The following is a 22,853-nucleotide window of genomic DNA, read 5'->3' on the forward strand; positions in this document are numbered from 1 at the left end:
TATGATATACATAAACGAAAAAGAATCATATGCAATTAAAAGTAAAATACTTACCCTATTCTGCATGGCAAGCCGTATACGCATACCGCCTAAAGTCGCAAAATAAATCGTATTTTAACTTTATAATGCATATAAACATGATTCATATAAACATGATGCTGAATAGTCGCGCAATGTTTTGCTTTAACTGCCGAGCTGCAGCCTGTCTGTCAGATCAGCTGATCGCCTCATCGCAAGGACCAAAACAGCTAACGCTAGCTCAACGTAGCCGGTGGTTAAAGTTATGACAAGCCATGCCGGTATAATACTGTACGATACGGTAGGATATTGACCAGAAGCATGTTTAAAACTGTTCTTTGGCGGTGTATCGTAAAGATAACCCCGTGTTTGTTTAGGAGACGTCGCTGCCTCGTTTAGCTAGTTAGCTGTCGTTGCTAACCTGCGTCAGAAGCTAACAGGCTAACTCACCTAAATATGCAGGTACCATTAGCTACAGTTAGCGAGTTATTATTAGCCGCTTTGGCCTAATATCTAGAGGGTGCTTTTACGGGACATAGACTGAGCATTATGTATAAAACGACGGTTGTGTTAACGCGTTAATGTGACAATGTAATTAACGCTATGAATCAGATTGCCTGAGTTAAGGGTTTGTTGGTTGTTAGCTTCCTGTAAGCTAGCATAACCGGTACAGTAAACGTTAGCGTTGACACTGTCAGGTTCAGTAATCTGATATTTTTATAGTACATAATTAACAGGGTTCCCGCGGATCCTTACAAAACTTAAAAGGGCATTGCATTTACTAATCTAAAGATGAGGACATGGGAAGTGGGATTTTATGAATCACCTGTTTTTTTTAATGTTACATGGTAAAATCAAAGGTAACGTCTATTTTTATTTTATTTTTGTCAAATAATCAAATAAAGTCTTTATTTGAACTAATTTTAATGCGTTTCCAGGCAGTGGAGTCTCCTATGCAGACTGAGAAACACAAAATCGCCAAGAAAACAGGCCAGAAATGCCAGATATTTCCCACTTTTAGTAAACCTAATCGATGCTTTTATGACAATATTATGTGTTCATTCTCTTACACGAGTTTCACTCCAAAAATGATTTTTTTTTTCAGCATTTGACGTAGATAATCTAACTTTATCACTGGAAGAAAAAAAGACATGTTTCATGTTATGGTAAACATTTAGGCAAAATGTCAGTTTTTGTTATTAGAAATTTGGTCTTAAGTTTTATTTCAAGTGGCATTAAAAGTCCTAAAGAGTATTAAATCTAGGAGCCTTAAGCTGCAGGAACTAATCTTAAAAAGGAATTAATCTTAAAAACAGCTCTTGTGTCAACATCTTTGATTCAGCTACATCTAAGATTAAAATCAGATTAAATCTAGTGAATCATAGCCATTCGTCTACAAAGTATTACCCCCTAGTTAACCGTCACTTACTAAAATAATGGCACTTGACAGTAGGCAGCAGATTTTCACAAGTAGTCACACAACTATCTAAAAACAACCAGGCAGAGAAAGTCAAGTCTGATTGGCCATGTGCTCTTTTTCTTTGTGCACTTTTTCTTTCCAGATCCTGGCCTTGGTAAGGAATTGAGAGCATCTGGCCACCAACCAGATTGAAAGCGCTGACTGGAGAATAATTATGTCTTATCTCTGAGAATGGGAGGAAGTGGATCCAAAGCCAAAGGTGTGTGGCCTTTCTCAGGCAGTGGAGCAGGAGGGGATACAGGCAGCGATGGGAACGAGCAGACTGTGGCCCGTCTCAAAGGCTCCAGAAATGCAACACCGTTTGTTTTTACCAGGAGGAGGTAAATTCTGGTCACCCGAATCACATCATATTGTCTTATGTATTCCTAGTGGAGGTAATTTTAGGATTACCTATCGTGAATTATACAAGGTAAAACTAAAAGTGTAATGTAATTCTATCAGATCCTTTAACCTTTAACTTAACTCTGATTGAGTCATTTTTTCTGCTTTTTACATTGTGGACTGATGCTCTATAATTTTCCATGTTTCTGGATGGTTTTGGTAATCAATGTTTTCTAGTTGTGGAATAATTTAACTGTCCACACATCCCAACCTCAATAAGACGGCCGTATGATTGCTTATCCCGAACACAGGGAGTGTCCATCTGCAGCTGCCTCTGAATGGCATTTAAAGGCACACGCCTCCTCTCTTTCTCTTGAGTCCTCTGCTCTGTTGGATTTTTTTTTTTTTTTTAGGTTTTGAGTTAGCAGTATCTGGGAAACACAATGCAGTGAAAGGTTGTATAGAGTACCCCAGTAAGGAGTCCTAAAACCCTGAAATCAGTTAGCATTTCAGCCCTTCTCATCTCAAAGTCTATGGGTTTTTTCAATGGATGTTTGGTTTACACGAGCTTTAGGGACTTTTACATTATACGCCATAAAATTAATTAGTAAATACCACACTTGCAAACTTTCAAGCTTTTATGCAGCAAAGGGTCTCAGGGTGGATGGAACCGGAGACGGTTCATGGTCTCATGGTCAATTCATGGTCACCGCCCTAACCCTGAGGCCAAGGCCACCGCAGCGCCCAAACAAAAATAGCCCCTCTGAAAAACTGTCCACCATAAGGTATGTGTATCACACTGGGTTTCAGAGGCAGATCAGGAAACGTGTAATAACTTTATTTATCCACAGTGGGACAACTAAAAAGAGCAGACAGCAAAGCAAACATAGCTCAGTATAACATGCAAATTAAGTAATACATAAATAGTTAAAAGACTAAAAAGTATAAAAAATTTAAACTGCACGGTATCAGCGAAAAGTGCTGTGTGTGAGGTGCATCAGTCAGAGATGGGTTGTTGGAGTCTCTCAACATTAAAGGGACAGTTCACCACAAAAACACATTTTTCCTCTCACCAGTAGCTGCTAATAGTTGCTGTTAATAAATCTAGATTGTTTTGGTGTGAGTTGCCAGGTGCTGGAAATGTCGGCCACAAAGATGTCTGCCTTCTCTCCAATATAATAGAACATTATATATGGGACATTACTGCTTAGTTTTTAAAATTAATCAATGTATTTATTTTGACGCTTTAAGCACCACAAGCCAAGTGCCATCTAGTTCCATTATATTGGAAAGAAGACCGATGTCTCTACAGCAGATACCTCCAACACACAACTCACACCAAAAATACCTAGATCAATAAAAAGCAATACAGGTAAGAGGAAAAATACATATTTTTAAATTTGGGGTCATTTTTAAGCTTAGCTAGATCTGCTGGAGGTGAGTAAGTGGGAAAATAATTTGTGTTTTTAGAGCTGACCGTGTGCTATTCACTCTAATGCGATGTGAGTTTCCTCTTCAGACTAGGTAGATTTATTGGTCATTTTTTAAAACAAAGTTTAAAAAACAAAATGACATTTATCCTTGATGCAGCTAAATCTTTGGCGCTGAAGGTTGAGTTGATTAAAATAGCTTTGGACTGACGTGTTCTCGCTGTGTCGGCAGTTCTTTGTACTATGACGAGGACGGTGACCTCGCCCATGAGTTCTACGAGGAGACGGTGGTGACAAAAAATGGCAGAAAAAAGTCCAAGTTGAAGAGGATTCAGAAAAATCTGATCCCACAGGTAAGTTGGGGCCAAATGTTGCCAGTGCTCATCCGGTTGAATGATTTTTAAAAGATTTTTTTTCGAATTTAAATAATTTTATGTTTTATGTTTATTTTTTAGGGAATCGTGAAGCTTGACCACCCCTGTATACATGTAGATTTTCCTGTCGTCCTCTGTGAGGTGTGAAAAGTTGTGCGGGACTGATGTACTATGAAGTTCAGCCACAGGTACTCTTCCTCAGAGCAAAGTCTTGTCCCAGTGTCCGAACATTACAGTCAAGACTGGAGCTGTGGACTGAGAAGAAAAGGAAAATTCAAACTGTCATAGAAAAACTGATATATTGAATGAAATGTTATACATTTGAATTCAACTATGGTCAGAGCGTGCCCTGTTCACAAAAATTCATATTTTGATATTCACAAAAGTAGTGTTGGTACAGATTGTGTGTCCAATACCCAGCTGATATGTAAGCAGTCTTAGAGAATACAGCTGTATTTCTCTCGTCAGTTTTTCTGCAGGGAAAAACATCCTTGATGTGAAAAGGCTTTAACAGTTTATGCCTTCTGTGAGACGTAGAGTGAAACTGTGCGTGTCTTTGTATGTGTACATGTGTGCACTTAGGCCTGTTTGAGTGAGTGTCTGTGAGAGGGGGCTGAAGATGTAGTTACAGGGTAGAAAGATGAAGGATTGTGAAATTTATTGTATATATGGTCATTTTCTGTATTGTTACGTCTGAGTCTGTCTCAGTAACCGGAGCTCAGACCTGCACTAGTGAACATTATGTACTGTAAATAATATCAGATTTCTTAGTTGGAAATACTTGAATAAATGGTTTACTGAGGTGAATATCTTGAGTCAAGATGTTTTCTATTATGCTGGTCATACTTTCTTAATACCACTGAGTTATGCCCACTCACACATAACATTTGACTCACTGGTTACATACACGACTTACTTTCAATATAAACTTTTGAAAAGGTTCACACTTTTGAACAAGGTTTCCACGGTCATGACAAACCTAGAAAACCCTTTGAATTCCACACTCACATTTTCCAGGCCTGGAAAAGTCATGGAATTGGTACAAATGATTGAAAGTTTTGGAAAAATAATGGAATTTGTTGTGTGTGACCTTCCACGTTATGTAAAATAACGGCAAATTTGTTTTCTCTAGCTGAGGAAGTGACTAGGGTTGCAAGGGTATTAGATTTTTAGGGTACGATAACTCTCAAAATATATTGCGATTCCACGGTGTTACGATGTAACAAAACTTTTATTATTCACAGCTACAATTAAAGGATGAAAACAAAAGGGATTGTGTAGTTACACAAATGTTTTTATACTGTAATATTTTTTATGCTGAATATTTCTGGCCCAGTCACCAGAAGAAAACGCTGGCATTGTACATTTCTGCAAACCACGAATACATTACATTTGTACTTTTAATACACATCATATCAACGTTTGTAACATTTGAATTTATAGGCTGACTGTCATCTTCAGTTGGAGAGGATGGTGAATGGTGTGAATGGTTTTTAGCAACCAATTACTGTTTTTCCCGCGTTTCTATGGTTACTAAATGGGGGTGTTTTTTAGTGACCCGTCACTGTGTTTCCAGCAGTTTTTTAGATACTAAACCCATCAATGTTTCTCCAGCAGGAATATATAATGCATTTGCAAACATGATCTTTTCCAAACTATAACCAAGTCATTTTGTGCTGAAACAAAATTTCAACACATCTGCTCCATAATAGCGTACAAATGTAATGTATCCGTGGTTTGTAGTAATGTATGATGCCAACTTTTTCTGCCGATTGGGTTGATATTTCAACATCTTGGGAAATAAGTGAACTTGCCTTCCTCCAAAGACTTGGATAAAAAAATGTATACCATTCTCTGATTTAATTAAATACGATATAAGTTGTTAGTGAGATGAAGAGGTTTTGGAAGGTGGATCTCTGTTTACAGTCTGTATGTTAAGCTGAGCTAGCTGGCTGCTACCTCGAGCTTAAATAATTTGACAAAACAAGCAAATAAGCATCCTCAAAATATTAAACTACTCATTTTCAAATATCCAAGAAGAACCTCAGGTAGAATAAAAACTCACTGTGTAGTTGGTGCAACAATTTTAGTCTGCTGGAAGTGAATAGACAAGTTTAGCTTTCAATCAAGAGGTCACTTTTTAAAAAAAAAAAATGAAGTCAGCACTTGCTGCACTCCCATGACAGCTGTACAGTAAGTATAACTCTGATATCGCCACTCTTATTTTTAGCTTTTCCTCATTGCCTTCTTGAATTTCGACCAGCCTTGCTGAGCTGGAGGGCTGCTGTGTGCAGCTAGAGCCACATTTTTTATTTATAATTGCCTACTTATGATGCCAATATGGAGATAACCTGCAGACATCACTCAGAAATACGAGTTACTTCAGCAACATGCGAGATATGCCACCTCTAGATGGCAGCAGAAATCTGCACCTGTGCTACAACTCAAATGAGTTAAACGAGTTCATGTGTGGCTGTTTGTTGTGTCATGTATGTTTACTGTCTTACCTCTAATGATAATCCTACGCAGTTAGACTCCCCCCCCCAAAAAAGGCTGAATATGTAATTAAAGGTTGTTTGAGGGAAAGGCTCAAAGACTCAAATCGTGACCAGTTGGGGCTGCCGTTGCCAGCTGGCAAAATATCAAACTTTAATGGCAATGTAAACATATTTCAGTGTGCATAGTTGACAAATCCCACAATAAATGGGTAGGGCTTCCTCTGCAGGCATTCTCTTGTGTCTGTAATTGTGTGGAATGTGGTTGGGTGTGTTTTTTGGGCCAGAGGTCAGTCACTTTGATGTGCTTCCTCTCCACTGCCCTTTGATGTTTTTCGCTAAAAGTCAGTTATTAAAAGGATGAGCCCCTTCTTGTTAAGCCATAAAAATGTATGAACATGTATATGACACTTTGTAGGTCGGCTGATCTATACAATGTGCTCTGGGGTGTATAAAAGGGAGAGGTTGTCCATGTGGCTCTGGTTGAGAGAGATAGTCATTATAGAGAACTAAAACATGCTTTGAATTATAAACAATAAAAGAGATATATTGTTTCTCGGGGATCACTTAACACACTGTAGCTGTTTAAAGTGAAACCACAGCACTTAATGGAGCCTGTTTGATCTTAATTCACAGTTGGATTGTGTTACTGGGGTGTAGTGTGATCAAACACAGTGCATGTTACTGACAGTAACTGAGAGGAAATAGATAATGCTCTGAGAAAATTAATTGTGGCATCCTGTGATTCAAATGAATTCATAAAGCAACATGAAGGTAGGTTCAGGCGCAAGCAGCAGCAGTGAAATGTTTACCAGTGATATTTTTTATTAGTTTTTTCTTTTTATTTCATTCTCAAAATTTGTTTTCAATTCAGTTTAGTTTCACAGTTTTCTGAATGTTTGCTCTTGTTTTCATTTATTTTTTATTGTTGAAGAATGTTTACTTTTAGTTTAGTTTTTATTAGTTTCAGTATTTGTTTTAGTTTTTTAATTGTGATATGGGAGACAAGATTTAAGAAGTTATATTACAATACAAATGGAGGACTTTGTGAGGCAGTTGACTCAGTCATGCAGACAAACGCATCTCAATAAACATATAAACATTATGCTTATTGTGTTGACAGTTATGACCAAACTGACTAAAACTTTTGACATTTTCGGTATATATGTATTTATTTATTTATTTTTGAATTTTTGTAGTTTTTTTAGTACACAATATTGTTTCAGCTATTTTTCAGTTTTTTTTAGTCTGTTATTTTTATTTTTTATTTCACTTAACTAAAATATTGTAGTTTTACTTTTTTAGCTTAGTTTTAGTTAGCTGTAATAACTTTGGTGTATAGAGGCAGAGTTCATCTAAGTCCCGCTGCCAGTGGAGGAGGAAACAGTCCATTGCTCTCCATTGACTTTGTATTACATGAAGGTGACTCCTTAATTTACATCTGATAGCAAACATAAAAAAATTACCTAAAAGCTTCTTTGTGATAGAATGCACTTCCAGCACTGTAAATAATCCATAAATACTTTTGTTTGATAAGATTTCAAACCAAAAAAATGTATCTTTTAAGCAATAAGACTTGAGGCATCAGCAGGATGCAGGAAAATTGTGGAATCTGACAATCTGGCCAAACAAACTGAGGCGGAAGCTAACTAAGTTACATAAAAAAAATTGTTTTATAACTTTTATAGCTTAAATTATGATGCTGATTCAATAAAACAGAATTTCAAAGTGTGTCACTCCTGCACATTCAGTGGGATCATTTTTTTAAGATAAGCAGGGTAAAAAAGGACACTGAGACTGGCCGACTATTGAGTTTTTCAATGTGACTTTTCCTCTCTGATAGACCTGTGGTGCTAAAATAATCCTTTGACATGCTGATATATAATGATTTAGCTCACAACAGGCATTTGGTTTGTGTTTCAGCCATCAGTTACATATTATGGCGTTGATAGTTATCCCCTCTGCTGGGCGTGGTTTTCAGAGTATGACATGTTGTGCTCTGTCTCTTTATCAGTATGCATTTGGGGCCTTATAGCACATTTTGGTAGTTTTCTGCCATATTTTTATGTATTCACTCTCATGTAAGGTGTTGATCTTGTTTTGATTAGTAGAATCAGGGAAAATGAGGTTGTAAATTTTATTTCCATCAAACCCAGTGGCTCCAGTGAAATTCCTTCCACTCCAGTTTACCAATTGACAATTACTCGTAACACATTAAGTGTTTGGGACGCCAAGTGAAGGTGGCAGGGTGTGTTTCCAGTTTCCCTGCCATTGTTTTCGCTTCCTGACGGTCCCTGACTTCTGCTGATGTAACGTTCAGGAGGCAGAGGTCAAAGGCAAGCTGAGACTAGAGGGAAGGCGAGCCATTGCCGTGTTCCTTTTCTTCCCCCTTTTCGCTCACATGGGTCGTTCGTGCTCCACATTTTCCCTGAACACATGCAGAGAGAAACTGATGACATGGTGAGGCGAGTCAGCAAAGCTCGGAAAACAAACAGCGGAACCGACTCTGACACAGGAAAGCATCTCACTTCCAGGTCGTCACCTCAGCCCACAATCATGTGCTCGGGGATCTTTTAGCTCAGTGGTTCCACACTGGTGGGTCGTGGCCCAAAAGTGGGTCACGGGTCCATTCTGAATGGACCCCAAGTGACTCGTGACCATGGCAAGTTTGTAAAAAACACACTTTATTTTGAAGTACAGAACTTGAACTTTCATTTTTAAGCGCAGTTTTAAGTGCAAATTTTTGTTTTGTTTTTTAGAGAGCAGTAACTATTTTATTGCCCTGCTCTTGGCCTTATGTGGTGTGTTTTATATTTATTTATTTATTTGTTTGTTCAAAAAATAAGAAAAGGCCTAAGGGACTGTTCTTTATTCATCAGAGGAGGGGGATGACTATTTTTTTTTTTACCCTTCCCAAAGCTGCAAGTATTTTTCTTAGAGCCTCCCTGAGTGACTCAGGGGAAAATTCATAAAGTGTTTGTATCACATGATATGTTCAAGGACTGTCAGAAATTTGGAAATCCATTGATAATTTCTATTTTCACAGTTTCTGGCTGTGATAACTGGTGTCATTTTTGGTGAATTGAATTTTAGCAGCCCCATGGGTTTGGAAGGCACATTTTCTTTAAACTTAACCAAACATTTGTAAAAGAAACAAAATTCTGCAAAAAAAAAAAAAAAAAAACTTAGAAAATTAAAAATTACAAAAAAAAAAAGGTTTTTAAAAATCACTAAAAATGCTAAAGGGAAAAATGGCAAAAAATTGAAAAGCCAAATTACACTTTATTCTTGCAGTATGTTTTATTTAATTTAGTTTTAAACCCATGTGTTATTCAAATGTTGTCAAATAAAACTGAATATGTGGTAATATCTCTACTGTGTGAACCTTTTTTAGTAATGACTATCGAGAAATCTGGACCCAGTGTCTAGACCAGCTGGGAACCATTGCTTTAGCTCACATATACCTGCTAAAAACAAATCAATGCCGTTCTTCAAAACAATAATGACAGAAACACTTTTGACAACTATTCACCCAGATATCCTCTTTTAAATTTACACTGAGTGTAAAAACAGGTGGTTAAATGTGGTTAATTATGTGGCAGTGCGTGGGTCCTACCCTCTCCTCCCTCGGCTGTCATCCTTCGTGTGTAACCCCGGCTCTGCATCGTACTATCTACTGCACTTGGCAGCATCACGGCATGTGGTACTTGGTTACTTCACTGAGCCAGTGCCAGTGGCTGTCATCACATGCCTCGGGCAGCAGTGACATCTGCATGCCAGATGCCTTGTGCCCACTGTCAGAAGTGTGCTCGGAGCATTAGTGGAAAAAACATTGAAGTCACTTTACTCAAGTAGCAACATGAAAAGAACTTTGTGTAAAGTAACAAAACCAGTATTCACAATTTTACCTTTGAACTACTGAGAAAGGACTTATTATGAATAATTCTCTCACGCCATCATGTGACTGATGCAATAATATGTGCAAGCAGGACTTAAATGACAGCGGTGTAATGTACATTTACTAAAGTACCATTTTGTGGTACCAGGTTCAATAAAAAACGTCTTGAAAAACATTTTCTTTATAACCAATCCTCCACTTAACAGTGGGGTCCTACATGACCACACTCTCTTCCAAACTTAGAACAATGTCAGTTATTTCCATAAATGGATCACTCAATGAGCCTAAAGTATCCCTGGCCTTTTCCTGCAAAATGCCACTCATACCAACCAGGAATACACAAAAAAGACAACAAAGAGAACCAAAGGAAATTAGAAGAGACAATAAATTTCTACATGTGCAAAACAGACACCAAATAACTACAAAGAGACAAAAAACACCAAAAGAAGACCAAAAGGATGATAAAGGGACACAAAATAACTACACAAATGCACAAAACAACTAAAAGGAAGTGCAAACTAATGATGTAGAGACACAAAATTACTACAAAGAGGCACAAAACAACTAAAAGGAAGTGCAAACTAATGATGTAGAGACACAAAATTACTACAAAGAGGCACAAAATAACCAAAGAAAGACATAAAATGACAATGGAGAGACAAAATAACTACTACAGGTACAGAACAATCAAAAGAGACACAAAATGACTGCAAGGAGACACAGGAGGACTATAAAGAGACGTGAAATGAAAAGGACAAATCACTGCAAAGTCAGTGTATGTTTTTTCAGTCCAGTGTAGAAGAGGTTGTGGGGCCTTTCACATGTCTTTGCCCAGGGGTCACCCATGGTTATATCACACAAAAGATCATTGTATTTGTGTGTGACAGTGGATGGATTCAAGCAAGTTTTCAGGTGTTTTAAGGACCAAAACACATTTTTTGAGACAAGATTTTCACAATAAAATAAAGCTCTCACATAATATCCAAATGCCATAGTATTCATAATCTATATCTGATTGTAATGTAACTTAAAGGTCACTGGAACACAGTGGTCATTTGTGGGCATGATCTTATTTTTAGGGATGTGGCATACTGGCCCGCTGTGACCTTCTTTGAGTCTTGACATTGCTCCTTTTACAGTGTATCTGTTTCACGGCGCGCGGTGGCTGCAAACTTTGCGGACCGATTCATTTTTGGGGACAGGAAATATTTTTTTTAAAAGCACGATTAAATCAAAACGTAAACTCAAGTAAATTACGCTTAGACTTGTGTAAAGTTGAGTTGAAGAAACACGTCGCTGTAACTCATTAGACACGCTGAAGGAGTTGTTGGGATGTCCGGTTTGTTTCGCCGCTCCCCCCCTTTTCCCCAGCATGAATGGAACATCCTGAAAGTGGTTTGGCTCGCGGAGCAGTAGCAACTGACAACATCGCAGGGGGCAACTTCACTTCTGCTCACTTTAACCGACCGACGGAGCTAACACACCGACCAGCTACACATGCTGCTGTAACTTCACCCCGTCATCATTTTTGCTCTTAAGAAATGTCCATATTGATTTTTTCCTGTTTGTTTTGAGGCAACTCACAAAAAAGCGGCTTGAAGTAGCAGGCTTCTGGTTTTTGGGAATGCTTCCTCAGTCTGCCAGTAAAGGTAAGTTTGTCCAGCTGCAGCTAACGTTACACTGGTTAACTTTGCTGTCGTGATTTACTGTTTTTTTTAAAAAAACACCCAAATTGTCATTTAATTGAAGTCAGTTCATGTTTACTATAGCTCAAAGGGACTGGAGAACATTATGAATCTGGACGTTTAACTTAAGGAAGATTAAAAAAAAAAAGACAAAAGCTAGCTAGATTTTTGTTTGTCTTTATTCTGTTTGTAGCATTGGTGATAGAGTAGTGCACAACAGCCACAGTTAAGTCTTAAAAGGCATTGAAACAATTAATCTAAAAATTGATTGGTATTAAAATGTCTAATCGATCTTTCAAAAGTCTTGAGAATTATGAGACATTGGAAGTACGGTTTTTCCGATGTTGAATTGTAAAATCTCCAAGTAATAAAGAATGCCTCACCAAAGAGTCATATTTTATATTGCATTTAATATGTGTGGCAACAATCTCCCTTGCCATAAGAAACTGGTGTAGGTTAATGCTTTTTTCCTACAGTTTTAGCTACTGTAAATTACTAAAATGCTGTCCTAAATTTAACTCATAGTAGCTTTCAAAAAGTCTAAAAAAAAGTCTTAAATCCCTCTTTCTTCAAGCTGTATGAACCCTGACAACAGTAAACGTCACTGTAGCCTATTTTCAGGCTCAGAATTTAAAAGCATTGCTAATAAATAAAGACAAAGAATTGAGTAATTTTAACTTATTAGAAAAGTAAAGTAATTACCATTCCCTCTTTGAATTTGAGTGAATCACAGTGATTTTCTATTAGTAAGAGGACATATAACAAAAGACGTGGGTGTTTTTCACACATAGTTGAGATGTTTTCAATAAATAAATAAAAAGAGGTTGTCATAATCTACACAAACTTTTAGTTTGTGTTGTAGTATTGATTATCCCTGAGCTCTAATTTTAAAGCATTACTGTAATTTCTAAAGACTTTAAAGGGAAATGCAACCTAAATTAAGAATTTCCAGCATGTTATTTCTATGGCTTAGAAAAGTTAATAAATATTTTTTAACATGAACTACTCTCTGTCAAAGCCAGAAACCAGAGAGGTCTCATCTTGGAACCTCGTATGTTTTCTGTTTTAAACCTAAATTAGCTTTATTCTGTTGTGGTGTTCTCCGTTCATAAACACAAAATGTACCCATATATTCAGAGCTCCCCCCTGTTTGATCTCAGTAGGCATTTTTACACAGAGATCGTGCTATAGGGCAGCTATGAAGTTCCTTCTTCTTATTCAGAACATTTCCTTGGGTGCTCTCTGTGTCACCTAAAGCATCTTTCACCAGTCATTGTCTGTGTAGGAGCTCCAGACTTTACAATATACAGGGTTTCCGTGGACATGGAAAACCTTGAAAAGTCACGGAATTTCTTAATCTCATTTTTGAGGCCTGGAGAAAGCCATGGAATTAGTAGAAAATCATTGAAATTTTTTTGAAAAGCCATTAAATTTTGTTGTGTGTGATGAAATAATTGTTACAGTAATCTTCCGTGGATAACCGTCCACGTAATGTAAAACCACGTTACCAACTGTTGGAGATTGGAAAAGGTTGCTGTTTAATTTTCATATGATAATTAACTTTTGGATTAAAGTATACAATAGGGTAAAATGGGGGAAGATGCCCCCCTTAAGAAGTCAATTCACTGTAAAATTAAAACATAATTGGAAATGTTTTTGCATGTGCAGGACAATGATGGATTAACCTCACACTGAAGGGAGAAATAAATTGGTAAACTAGCCAATTTTGTTGTTATAGCACAAAAATGAAAATCTTGTAAAGAGCCCCAATATTGAGGCAAGATACCACCAAGCTCAACACGAGCTACCTAACTTATTTAAATCAATTAAAGTCCCCGTTCTGATGGAATAAATCTTAAAGAATACAGCAATTCACATGAAACTCAACAATTCACAATAGCATAGCCATTCAGTGTGTGTAGGGGGTAGATTTAGTGCCATACAGTGGTTAGAGGAGGAATTCAGGGGTGGGGACATCTTACCTGGAGGAGCATCTTCCCCCATGTTACCCTACAGTTCTGTTTGTGTTATACATTGTGAATGGTCATTACATTTTATTTTATTCATTTTACCATGGGTCCCTGAAAAGTCATGGAAATGTCTGGGAGCCCTTTCCCTATTACATTGCAAAATTCAGCTTAAGTGCCCTAGTGTTTGGTTTGGGAGAGAGTTGTTCATATTAGGCTAATATTTTTTAGACTGTCTTATGCAATAGGAAACATTTATGAATTTTTAGAATGGGTGTAGTTTGACCTTTGAATAATCTTTTGAGTAACTAACTTAATGGATGACTTAACAGGGGACTCCCACTTATTTGAAATTACACAGAAAAACTATATTTTAATCTCCTCTGTTATTTTTAGAGCAGAGAGTGACAGTCCTTTCTGTCAATTCCCATCTGAAGACATGTTTTACTGGACTCTGCCTGACTGGAAAGTACTCCTGCTGATTGTGCTGCTGTGGGACCGCCTCTATGCTTTGGGACTGAAACCCACGAGATGGCCACTGTATTCACAAAAGCCTCTGCTCCTGGCTTGGAATGCCCCGACTGAGGACTGTGCCCCAAGACATGGTATTCGCTTTCAGCTGGACCTCTTCCAGATTGTGGCCTCACCCAATGAGGGCTTTGTTAGGCAGAACCTCACCATCTTCTACAAGGAACGCTTGGGCTTGTACCCCTTCTTCAAGCCAGATGAGACGGCGGTGAATGGCGGGCTGCCTCAGATGGCCAGTCTCACGCAGCACCTGAGTAAGATGCCGGAGGGAGTGCGGAAGTATATAAGGGAAGCAGAGGCCAAGGGTTTGGCAGTTATTGACTGGGAGGAGTGGCGGCCACTCTGGATACGAAACTGGGACAACAAAGATGTTTACCGCAAACATTCTCGTGAGCTGGTGCGTCAGAAGAACCCGACGTGGCCTCCAGAGCAGGTGGGAAAAGTAGCCCAGCAGGAGTTTGAGATATCTGCCAGGAAGTTTATGCTGGAGACGCTGAAGTATGCCAAGAACCTGAGGCCCAACCAGCTGTGGGGTTTCTACCTGTTCCCTGACTGCTACAATCACGACTACAGGCGCACTCTGGAGAACTACACAGGCCGCTGTCCTGACGTGGAGGTGGCCCGAAACGAGCAGCTGAAATGGTTGTGGACTGAGAGCACGGCCCTCTTCCCCTCCATCTACTTGGCCGATGTGCTGCGTTCCTCAGAGTCTGGTCGTCAGTTTGTCAGGAACCGAGTGAAGGAGGGGATGCGTTTAGCATCATCAGGCGATGGGCTGGCACGTCCTGTCTTTGTGTACACCCGGCCCACCTACATCAACTCCCTGGAACAGCTGACAGAGGTGAAATCACTGTTCCTAAATTTGGTTTCTCTTCCTGAAACTTTTTCCTCCCATTTTTTGTTTAATATGAATAATGTGTTGCTGTGCAGTGTCAGTCATGTATGATTGTCAGGGTTCCCACAGTCATGATATTCCTTCAAAAGGTAGAAAATTAGGAAATTGTTTGGAATCAAAGAAAGTTTTGAGTATATACTTTTTTGGCTATTGTTTAAAGTATGTAGTAGCATCGCTCTGTCATCTTCAACTATTTCTCAGCCTAGACAGAACAATTTGCCATTTATAGGTTGGTTGTTTGCAGACAACACGTAGCCTAAAGATGCATTTTGATTCCATCCAATGTACACATTTGATTGAATTACCAGGTATTGACATCTATACATGTATAGATGTCCAATAACCAGCCAGTGTGTTGAGTCACTGATCCACTTGGATGGGGGAAGCCTGAATGGACATGATGGGAATCAACATTAATTTATTACAACGTTGTGAATGCTTAGTTTGTTTATGTTTATTTATCTGTTTATTTGCACATACAAATGTACAGAAAAGACAGAAAATTAAAAAAATACCTATATCCTATATCAATAATAAAAAAGAGAGAAAACAGATTGCATAGTTGATCAAAATTTCAAGACTAAGAAGTAATATGAAGTTGATGAAAGTGCACAAATGACAAAAATTGAAATGGATTACAAATCAATGAAGTGCTATGATTCTTTGCAAATTAGAGGTCTTTTCTGATGTTTTTTGAATAACGACAACAGTGATGGTGATTGCCTTGATGCAATAAGACTGTTCAAAGAGACGGTCCTCTGTATTTCAGTGAATATTGATAGAGGGAACTCTGGCAATAGGGAAGATAAAAGTCCTTAGAGTGCCTTGTGGGATATGAGTGAACATGTGAGGAATACAAGATGACAAACTATACTGATGTTTATTGTATCCATAAAGGGACGTTGCCGTTTTGTGAAGTTATCCTATGTGCCGGTTACTAGCAAGTGATAATGATAAGGTATTGCTGCATCGCTATATTTTTTTTAAACTATGTGCATAAAGTCATGGAATGAGGTTGATATCATGGAAAACTTATGAAAATTTATTGGTAAAAACGTGTGGGAACCCTGTATTATACACATTTAGGAAGCAGATGGTATGGATTTATTTGTTCCACTTTCAGTCACAGAGTAGCTCTAACTTTCAGCTCTCTCTCTGATCAGTGCTGGCTGCATGGAGCTATAGCTCGGCTTTTCCTTATCGGCAGCAACAGTCCTTTCCTGTTCTGGTGGCTGATTGACACCCCAGTACCTCTCATTTATGTGGAATGGGCAGGATGGGTGTTGGCTAAGTTGAAAATCTGGCTTACACTCTATAGACCGTTTCCTTATGGGAGAATGAACAGATAAGAGCTCTTCACATACAGTAGCTTATGCCCCACTAACACTGTGACCCTGTTTTAGTGACACTCAACAGTGGATCTTTCCTGTGCTTGGTCTGTAGTCTCAGAAATGTTAAAGGTTAAATGTGAAAGTGGTTTAAAGCGCTATGTCATCTTTTACAGACCGACCTCGTCTCAACCATCGGGGAGAGCGTGGCTTTGGGAGCCGCTGGAATCATCATGTGGGGAGATGCAGCTTATGCAGGCAGAAAAGTAAGCATCCACATGCTAATTATAAAACAAACACATGAATCATGCAGACACTACTTACTTACTGTACAAATCTTACCATAAACGTTGTCATTTGGTGAGTTTTGACCCCGTTGCTCTCACCAGTCACGTGTGCAGTCATTTGATAACTAACAATTACTCCTCAGTGCTCCAGATCAAAGTACGTGGCTTGAGTTTCATCTTAAATTATGTCTTCAGATACACAGCAGATATCTATTAGTCAGCCCAGTGGCCAGAGTACAATGCTGGCATTGTACGTCTCTGCAAGCCACGGATATGATGTCATATCAGCATTTCTGAAGTGAGGTACTTCAGATGAGATGTATATGAACTGATTTTCACATCAAGAGGAGGAGGGAATGATGGATAGTGTGACATCTATGCAAGACAATTGCATAACCGCGGACCACTGTTACACTGGGTTCACAGTGGACGCTGAAGCACCCTAATATGTTAATTTCCGCGCAGCCACCCATCAGCAGTCGCCTGGCCATAAACACCAGGAGCGCATTCCTCTGTGCCAGTCAGCAGCAATTCTCCTTCTCTGCTCCTTTCTAATTACACGGAGAACTCTGTCCCTGTCTCTGTCCCTGTCTCTGTCTCTGTCCCTGTCTCTGTCCCTGTCTCTGTCCCTGTTTGCTTAGTGTGTCTCTGGCTGTGTTTTTGTGTCTCTTTGTGTCCGCCGATCTCTCTCCCTCTCTGTTTAGACACAAATGACAAGCATTGTGGAAGCACTAGATGCATATTTTATCATTTATCATGGTCAGATCATGTATATCACATGTAATATATCTTTTATAGTGTTCATATTAGAGTATTTAGTGTATTTTCCTGCCAAAATTTGCTCATGGCTCATGGAAAAGACCAGATGCCGAAAACGTTTTTTTGTTTGTTGGCATACGTGGTTTGCAGAAACGTGCAATGCCAGCATTTACTCTGGAGTTTGGGTTGTGTGGGTTTTTTTGTGCTCACTCACTTTTAGGCTGCTAGGTAATTTTAAAATCAGACATGTTTGTTAACAGTCATGAAGAACCCATTCTTACAGTATTTTTAGGGATATGAAAATGAGAGAAAATGGTTTTGGTTGATTTGCAGGTGCCTAAATATGTGTCTTATGTCTTATGCAGTCGTGGAATGTGACTAAATACATTGACTCAAATTTGAGGTACTTGTACTTTACTTGAAAATGTTCTTTTTATATCACTTTATACTTTTAATCCACTACATTTCAGAGGGACTTTTTAATTCACTTCATTTATCTGAATGCTTTAGTTACTTTACAGATGACTATTTTTGCATAAAAAACATAATAAGAAATAATGAGTAAATAAATTGAATTAACAAACAGTTATACAAGTTTGCCTGCAACGATTAGTTGATCAATCAATTAGTCAGTTGACAGAGAAAAAACTCACCTTCCCATTCTGCAGCTGCACCACTATCCTGCTCCCTCAGAAATATTATTATAGGAGTTATTTTCTATTACAGAGAATAATCACGTCATGAGTCGTGGCCAATAATTATTCATTGATCTGAGATGTCTATAAAGCGTAATACTTCACCTTCATTTTTACAATTTAAACTGAGAAGACACATTATGTGCATTAAACATTTTAGTTTACAGCAAAACTCTGCCTATCATTGCACTTCGATGTGTGCTTTGATACAGACTGATTGAATGAGGAAATGAAGCATCGTGTGTGGCTCACGCTGGCTCTGTCAGAGGGAGACGCAGACAAACTCAGAGTTAGTAAAAGAAAACCTGCCAGCAGCAGGTTAGCTTCACAGGGTCAGTTACCATGGTAACTCACTCACAGTTTGAGGTACCTCTCTCAGAAACGGAAAACTCAGTTTCCCTCATCTCAGGGTCAACTTAGTCAGTTTTCACTAAACCCGCTATCTGGAATACACCGCAGGTACCATGTAATTGAACCGAGTTATTTTGATTTCGGAACTTTTTTTTTTTTTTTTATCCCTGAGTGTAGTATTTGAATCACTTGTAGCAAAGACACTTTGTCCTGAATCAACACAATAACATGTCCCATTTAATAGAACAGGATGTGTAGCTCACATAAATCATAGTAAAACTTTATTTCAGTACATCTAAACAATAGTTTTTTTTACTGATGAGGACTTACTGTCACCAGCAGTGGATCGACATACTAAATTCAATTTGGTTTAGTCCTTAAGGTTTATTGAGTGCAAGCTCTTACTTACAATGGCACAAAAAGAAAAGTAAAAGTGCACAACAAGAAGAGTAATAAAATATTCTAACCAATAAAAAGCATTTAAAACAACCCAGTCAAAATTAAAAATTAATAAATAAATAAATAAAATGAGATTCGAAAAGATAAAAAATCATTTAAGACGGTTGTAGACTGTGACAGAATTATTGGTGAAGTGAACTGAGTTTTAGAGAGGTTTGTAAGATGTTCCTTGTGTTTGGGAGCAGAGAAGCTAAAATATGTACAGCACTGTATGATAAAATGTTACAGAATAATGTACCTCTGTTGGGTAGTTTTATTATGTAGCATCCTGTTATGTATACATATGTAAAATGGTTAGAACAACATTAAAATGCTGCTTACACATAATCAAACACTGACAGTAATATTATGATTATATAACCATTTTGCACATCGACTCATTTAACTTTTGATACTTTTTTGCTGATTAAACATTTTACAATAATAATAATAATAACGAATTTATTTATATAGCACCTTTAATAACAGATGTTTACAAAGTGCTCTAACAGACAAAGCAAAGGCAGAAACCCTGGGATTATTAAAATAAACATCAGCAGAGCATGCCAAACAGAGAAAGGAAGAAAAGTCAAACAAAAAGGCAAGAACAAAATGCAAACACAAAAGGTCAACAGGAGTAAAGCAATAAAAGGAATAAAACAGGCAGATTTCAAACGGCAGTATAAGGACTAAATGCATGAATGTTTTAAAAAATATAAGAATAAAAGACTATAAAAATAATATAAGAAATAATATGAGGAGACGACATCACATCAGTGGGGATAAAACAAAGATAAGATAAAAACAGATAAATAAGAGATAAATGAGTAAATACACTGAAAGATAGTAAGAACAGGACATCAGAAGGATAAAAACCAGATTAAACGAGTACAAGCAGCAAAACTGATAGAGGAAGTGAGATAAAAATTGAAAAATATTTGAATGCAGTAAATTGTACTTGAACTAACAGAGTATGTGTATATACTAGTGTAATAGCTTACCTCTTCTACCGCTGAATGTAGCACAGAAAGCTGTTAACAGAAGCCCTGGCCGTCACATGATTAATGTAGTAAAAACAGGGATAGGTCTGGTGTTAAAGGCCGGCAGTGCAGGCCTGCCTCATTGTGAATCTTGACCTAAGTGAGTGATGACTATGTGGTTTTTTTTGTCTTCTTCCTCTCCAGGACAGCTGCTCCGACCTGGACGCTTATCTGCGGGGTCCCCTGAATCAATACCTCCTCAACGTTTCCACGGCAGCGGAGCTATGCAGCCAGACCTTGTGTGGTTCTCACGGCCGCTGTCTGCGCAAAAATCCAGACAGCGATATTTACTTGCATCTGAACCCCCTCCACCACACTATCACCACGCACGGCGGCAAGCCGAGGGTCATCGGCGAGCTTGGCGAAGAAGAGAAGACGAGTTTTCACAGCAACTTTCAGTGCCAGTGCTACAGCGGCTACCAGGGAGTGGGCTGCGACCAGACAGACCCTCTGCACCAAAGAGGGACGGCAGGTCAAATCATGGCGTCCGCACTGCACTGTGTCATCTTACTGATTGTCTCTGTGCTCCTCTGTTAGACGCACCATCAATACTGTAGACATGGCTACATTTTTTATGTCTAAATACTGAAGCATATGAGATGTGACAAGTTGGGAATTTTTTCTTTTTTTTCCCTTTCAATTGCTGTAAAATATGGATGGCACAAAGTGAAATTTTATAAGAAACACTGTGGAAATTGCAAAGTTATATTTGTTTATAACTTTTAATCTTTTTTTAAACAATGGAGGGCTCGCTGGAAATGACCTTGTTTACATTTTGCTCTTAGCTTCCTCTTGGTCACTGTTTCCCAAAGTGTCAGGTTCCATGTTTCTCATAGAGGACGATTTTGAGGTGAAATCTCATAAACGAGTTGAGTCAGTAGGCGTGTAGTGAAAGTGGAACTGATGCACTTAAATCTTCTAATAGCACAACATATTTGAAGTGCCTGATCTTTATTCAACATGACCTCTCTCTGACATCTGATGTTTTCTGGAGGCAATTGCAGTATTACTATTTATTTGAATGTATTTTTAGGCGTTTTATATGATATTTTCCTGTGTTTGTGTCCAAAAACATGACTACTATTTTTCTCTTAAACACGTCATTACCCGATTTATGCTAACAATAAGACTTTTCTGTATTTTAGAAGCTATTTTGCATCACAAGCACAATGTAAAAAAACAAATTTCTGACACTTTGTATGTTCCACAATGTCACTTACATGAACACCTTTCTCTTTATGCTGTTTTCTCAAATTTGACCTTTGTCATATTAAATAAACTTCTGTGTTGAAGTTGTTGTTCCTTTTTTTTTTTTACATTTACAAAACATAAAGTTGGTCATTTGGTCAATCTTTATTTTAATGAATAATAGAAACAACTTGAACTTACTTGAATATATGTTTATTACGACATAAATCTGACCAGAGAAGCTTTTGGCATGGCATGTGCGTGGAGACATACCAAAAACTTACAGTGGCAGAACAATGATTTAGCTTTAAACAGTACATTTCACACAGAGGCATGTTAAATCACGCTACCTCAGAAATCAAAACAACGTAGCGTAACCCTCGGTCCGATCTGTTTACCATTTGAGTCTGAACATCTACAAGGTCTTACAGTATCTTAATTTTCAGACACCCTGGTGCCTCCTCATATGCCTGCATGCAGACAATGAAGGACTCTGAAGCCTCCAAAATATCTAATCCATAACCATGGATGGATCAGACAATCTTCATACAGTTATTATTATTCATGCTGACATTCACATACTTTCATATTTGATCATTTTTTTTGCACAACAAATCACAAGGTGACACAAAACAGCCAAAGTAAGACCCAAAAATATGTCAATAATAAGCAAAAGAGATTCAAAAATGATTACAAAAGACACAGAACAACCACAATGTGTCACAAAATGACTACAAAGCAACGCAAAAGACACAAAATTACCTCAGTAAGGCAAAAAATTAAAGTGACAGAACGTCTACAAAAAGATACAAAATTACCTTGGTAAGATACAAGATTAGTCACAAAATGACTATAAAAGACACAAAACAACCCTAAAAATACTAGAAAGCAACACAAAAGATGAAAAAAACCCACAAGATTACCTCAACAAAAAACAAAAGTATCCCAAAGATACACAAAATGACACCAAAAAGGCAAAAACTAAATAATTATTACAAAGTGTCACAATGACCTTAAAAGACAAAAAAATCCCAAATAAGACACAAAATGAACTCAAAGTGAAACAAAGCCTCTACAAAAAGACAAAAAACATCCATAACAAGACACAGAATCACCGTGAAAGGACACAAAATGATGTGAAAGAGACACAAATTGACTGCAAAGAGACTGAAAACAACAAAAACATAAATGTGTATTTTGCTCCTGTGTATGAGGGGTGGGGCCGTATGTGGATCTGTGCCCAGGGGCCCATTGTCTCATAATCTGCCCAAAGAAGTGAGTAGACTTGAAATTTATGTTTTTAAATTGCAGAGCAATGGTTTTTGGGTGCTTGCAGTTAATAAAAGTCAAGCTTCCGGAGGAGAAACATGTCATCATTGCCACTAAGGGGAGGCAAAACCAGCTATTCCTCAGACACACTTTGCAGGCTGCTGCTGCCTCGTACCCCCTCCCCTTATAATTATAGGGTGCCGTTAAGCCAAGAGCTATTTTTTGCTACTTTTAAGAGTTGAGCGAGGCATACATTTAAATTTGCAGGCTGAAGAGTTCATTATGGCTTGCTTGACAGCCACTTAGAGCTGAACATTATTGCATCTCCAGGACAAATCTCTTGAGTAAAGTGTTTATTTTCAATTAGAGTTACTTATTTTTTAAACTTCCGTTTATTGTTCCTTTAA

At 38.0% G+C, this 22,853-nt stretch overlaps 2 protein-coding genes across 2 annotated transcripts; both read left to right on the forward strand.

Moving 5' to 3' along the window:
• The first annotated feature begins 77 nt into the window (after positions 1 to 77).
• tusc2a (tumor suppressor 2, mitochondrial calcium regulator a) lies at positions 78 to 4,430 on the forward strand. The gene is made up of 3 exons (XM_042507023.1): positions 78 to 1,818; positions 3,482 to 3,602; positions 3,705 to 4,430. Exons 1-3 carry the CDS (start codon positions 1,670 to 1,672, stop codon positions 3,768 to 3,770), a joined length of 336 nt encoding a protein of 111 aa, XP_042362957.1. The 5' UTR covers positions 78 to 1,669; the 3' UTR covers positions 3,771 to 4,430.
• Positions 4,431 to 11,223: 6,793 nt separating this feature from the next.
• On the forward strand, positions 11,224 to 21,281 carry hyal2a (hyaluronidase 2a). Its single transcript, XM_042507033.1, has 4 exons — positions 11,224 to 11,665; positions 14,065 to 15,037; positions 16,596 to 16,685; positions 20,134 to 21,281. Exons 2-4 carry the CDS (start codon positions 14,108 to 14,110, stop codon positions 20,524 to 20,526), a joined length of 1,413 nt encoding a protein of 470 aa, XP_042362967.1. The 5' UTR covers positions 11,224 to 11,665; positions 14,065 to 14,107; the 3' UTR covers positions 20,527 to 21,281.
• The last annotated feature ends 1,572 nt before the right edge of the window (positions 21,282 to 22,853 follow it).

Source organism: Plectropomus leopardus, chromosome 2 (genome assembly GCF_008729295.1).
Source record: "Plectropomus leopardus isolate mb chromosome 2, YSFRI_Pleo_2.0, whole genome shotgun sequence".
NCBI classification, from domain to species: Eukaryota; Metazoa; Chordata; class Actinopteri; order Perciformes; family Serranidae; genus Plectropomus; species Plectropomus leopardus.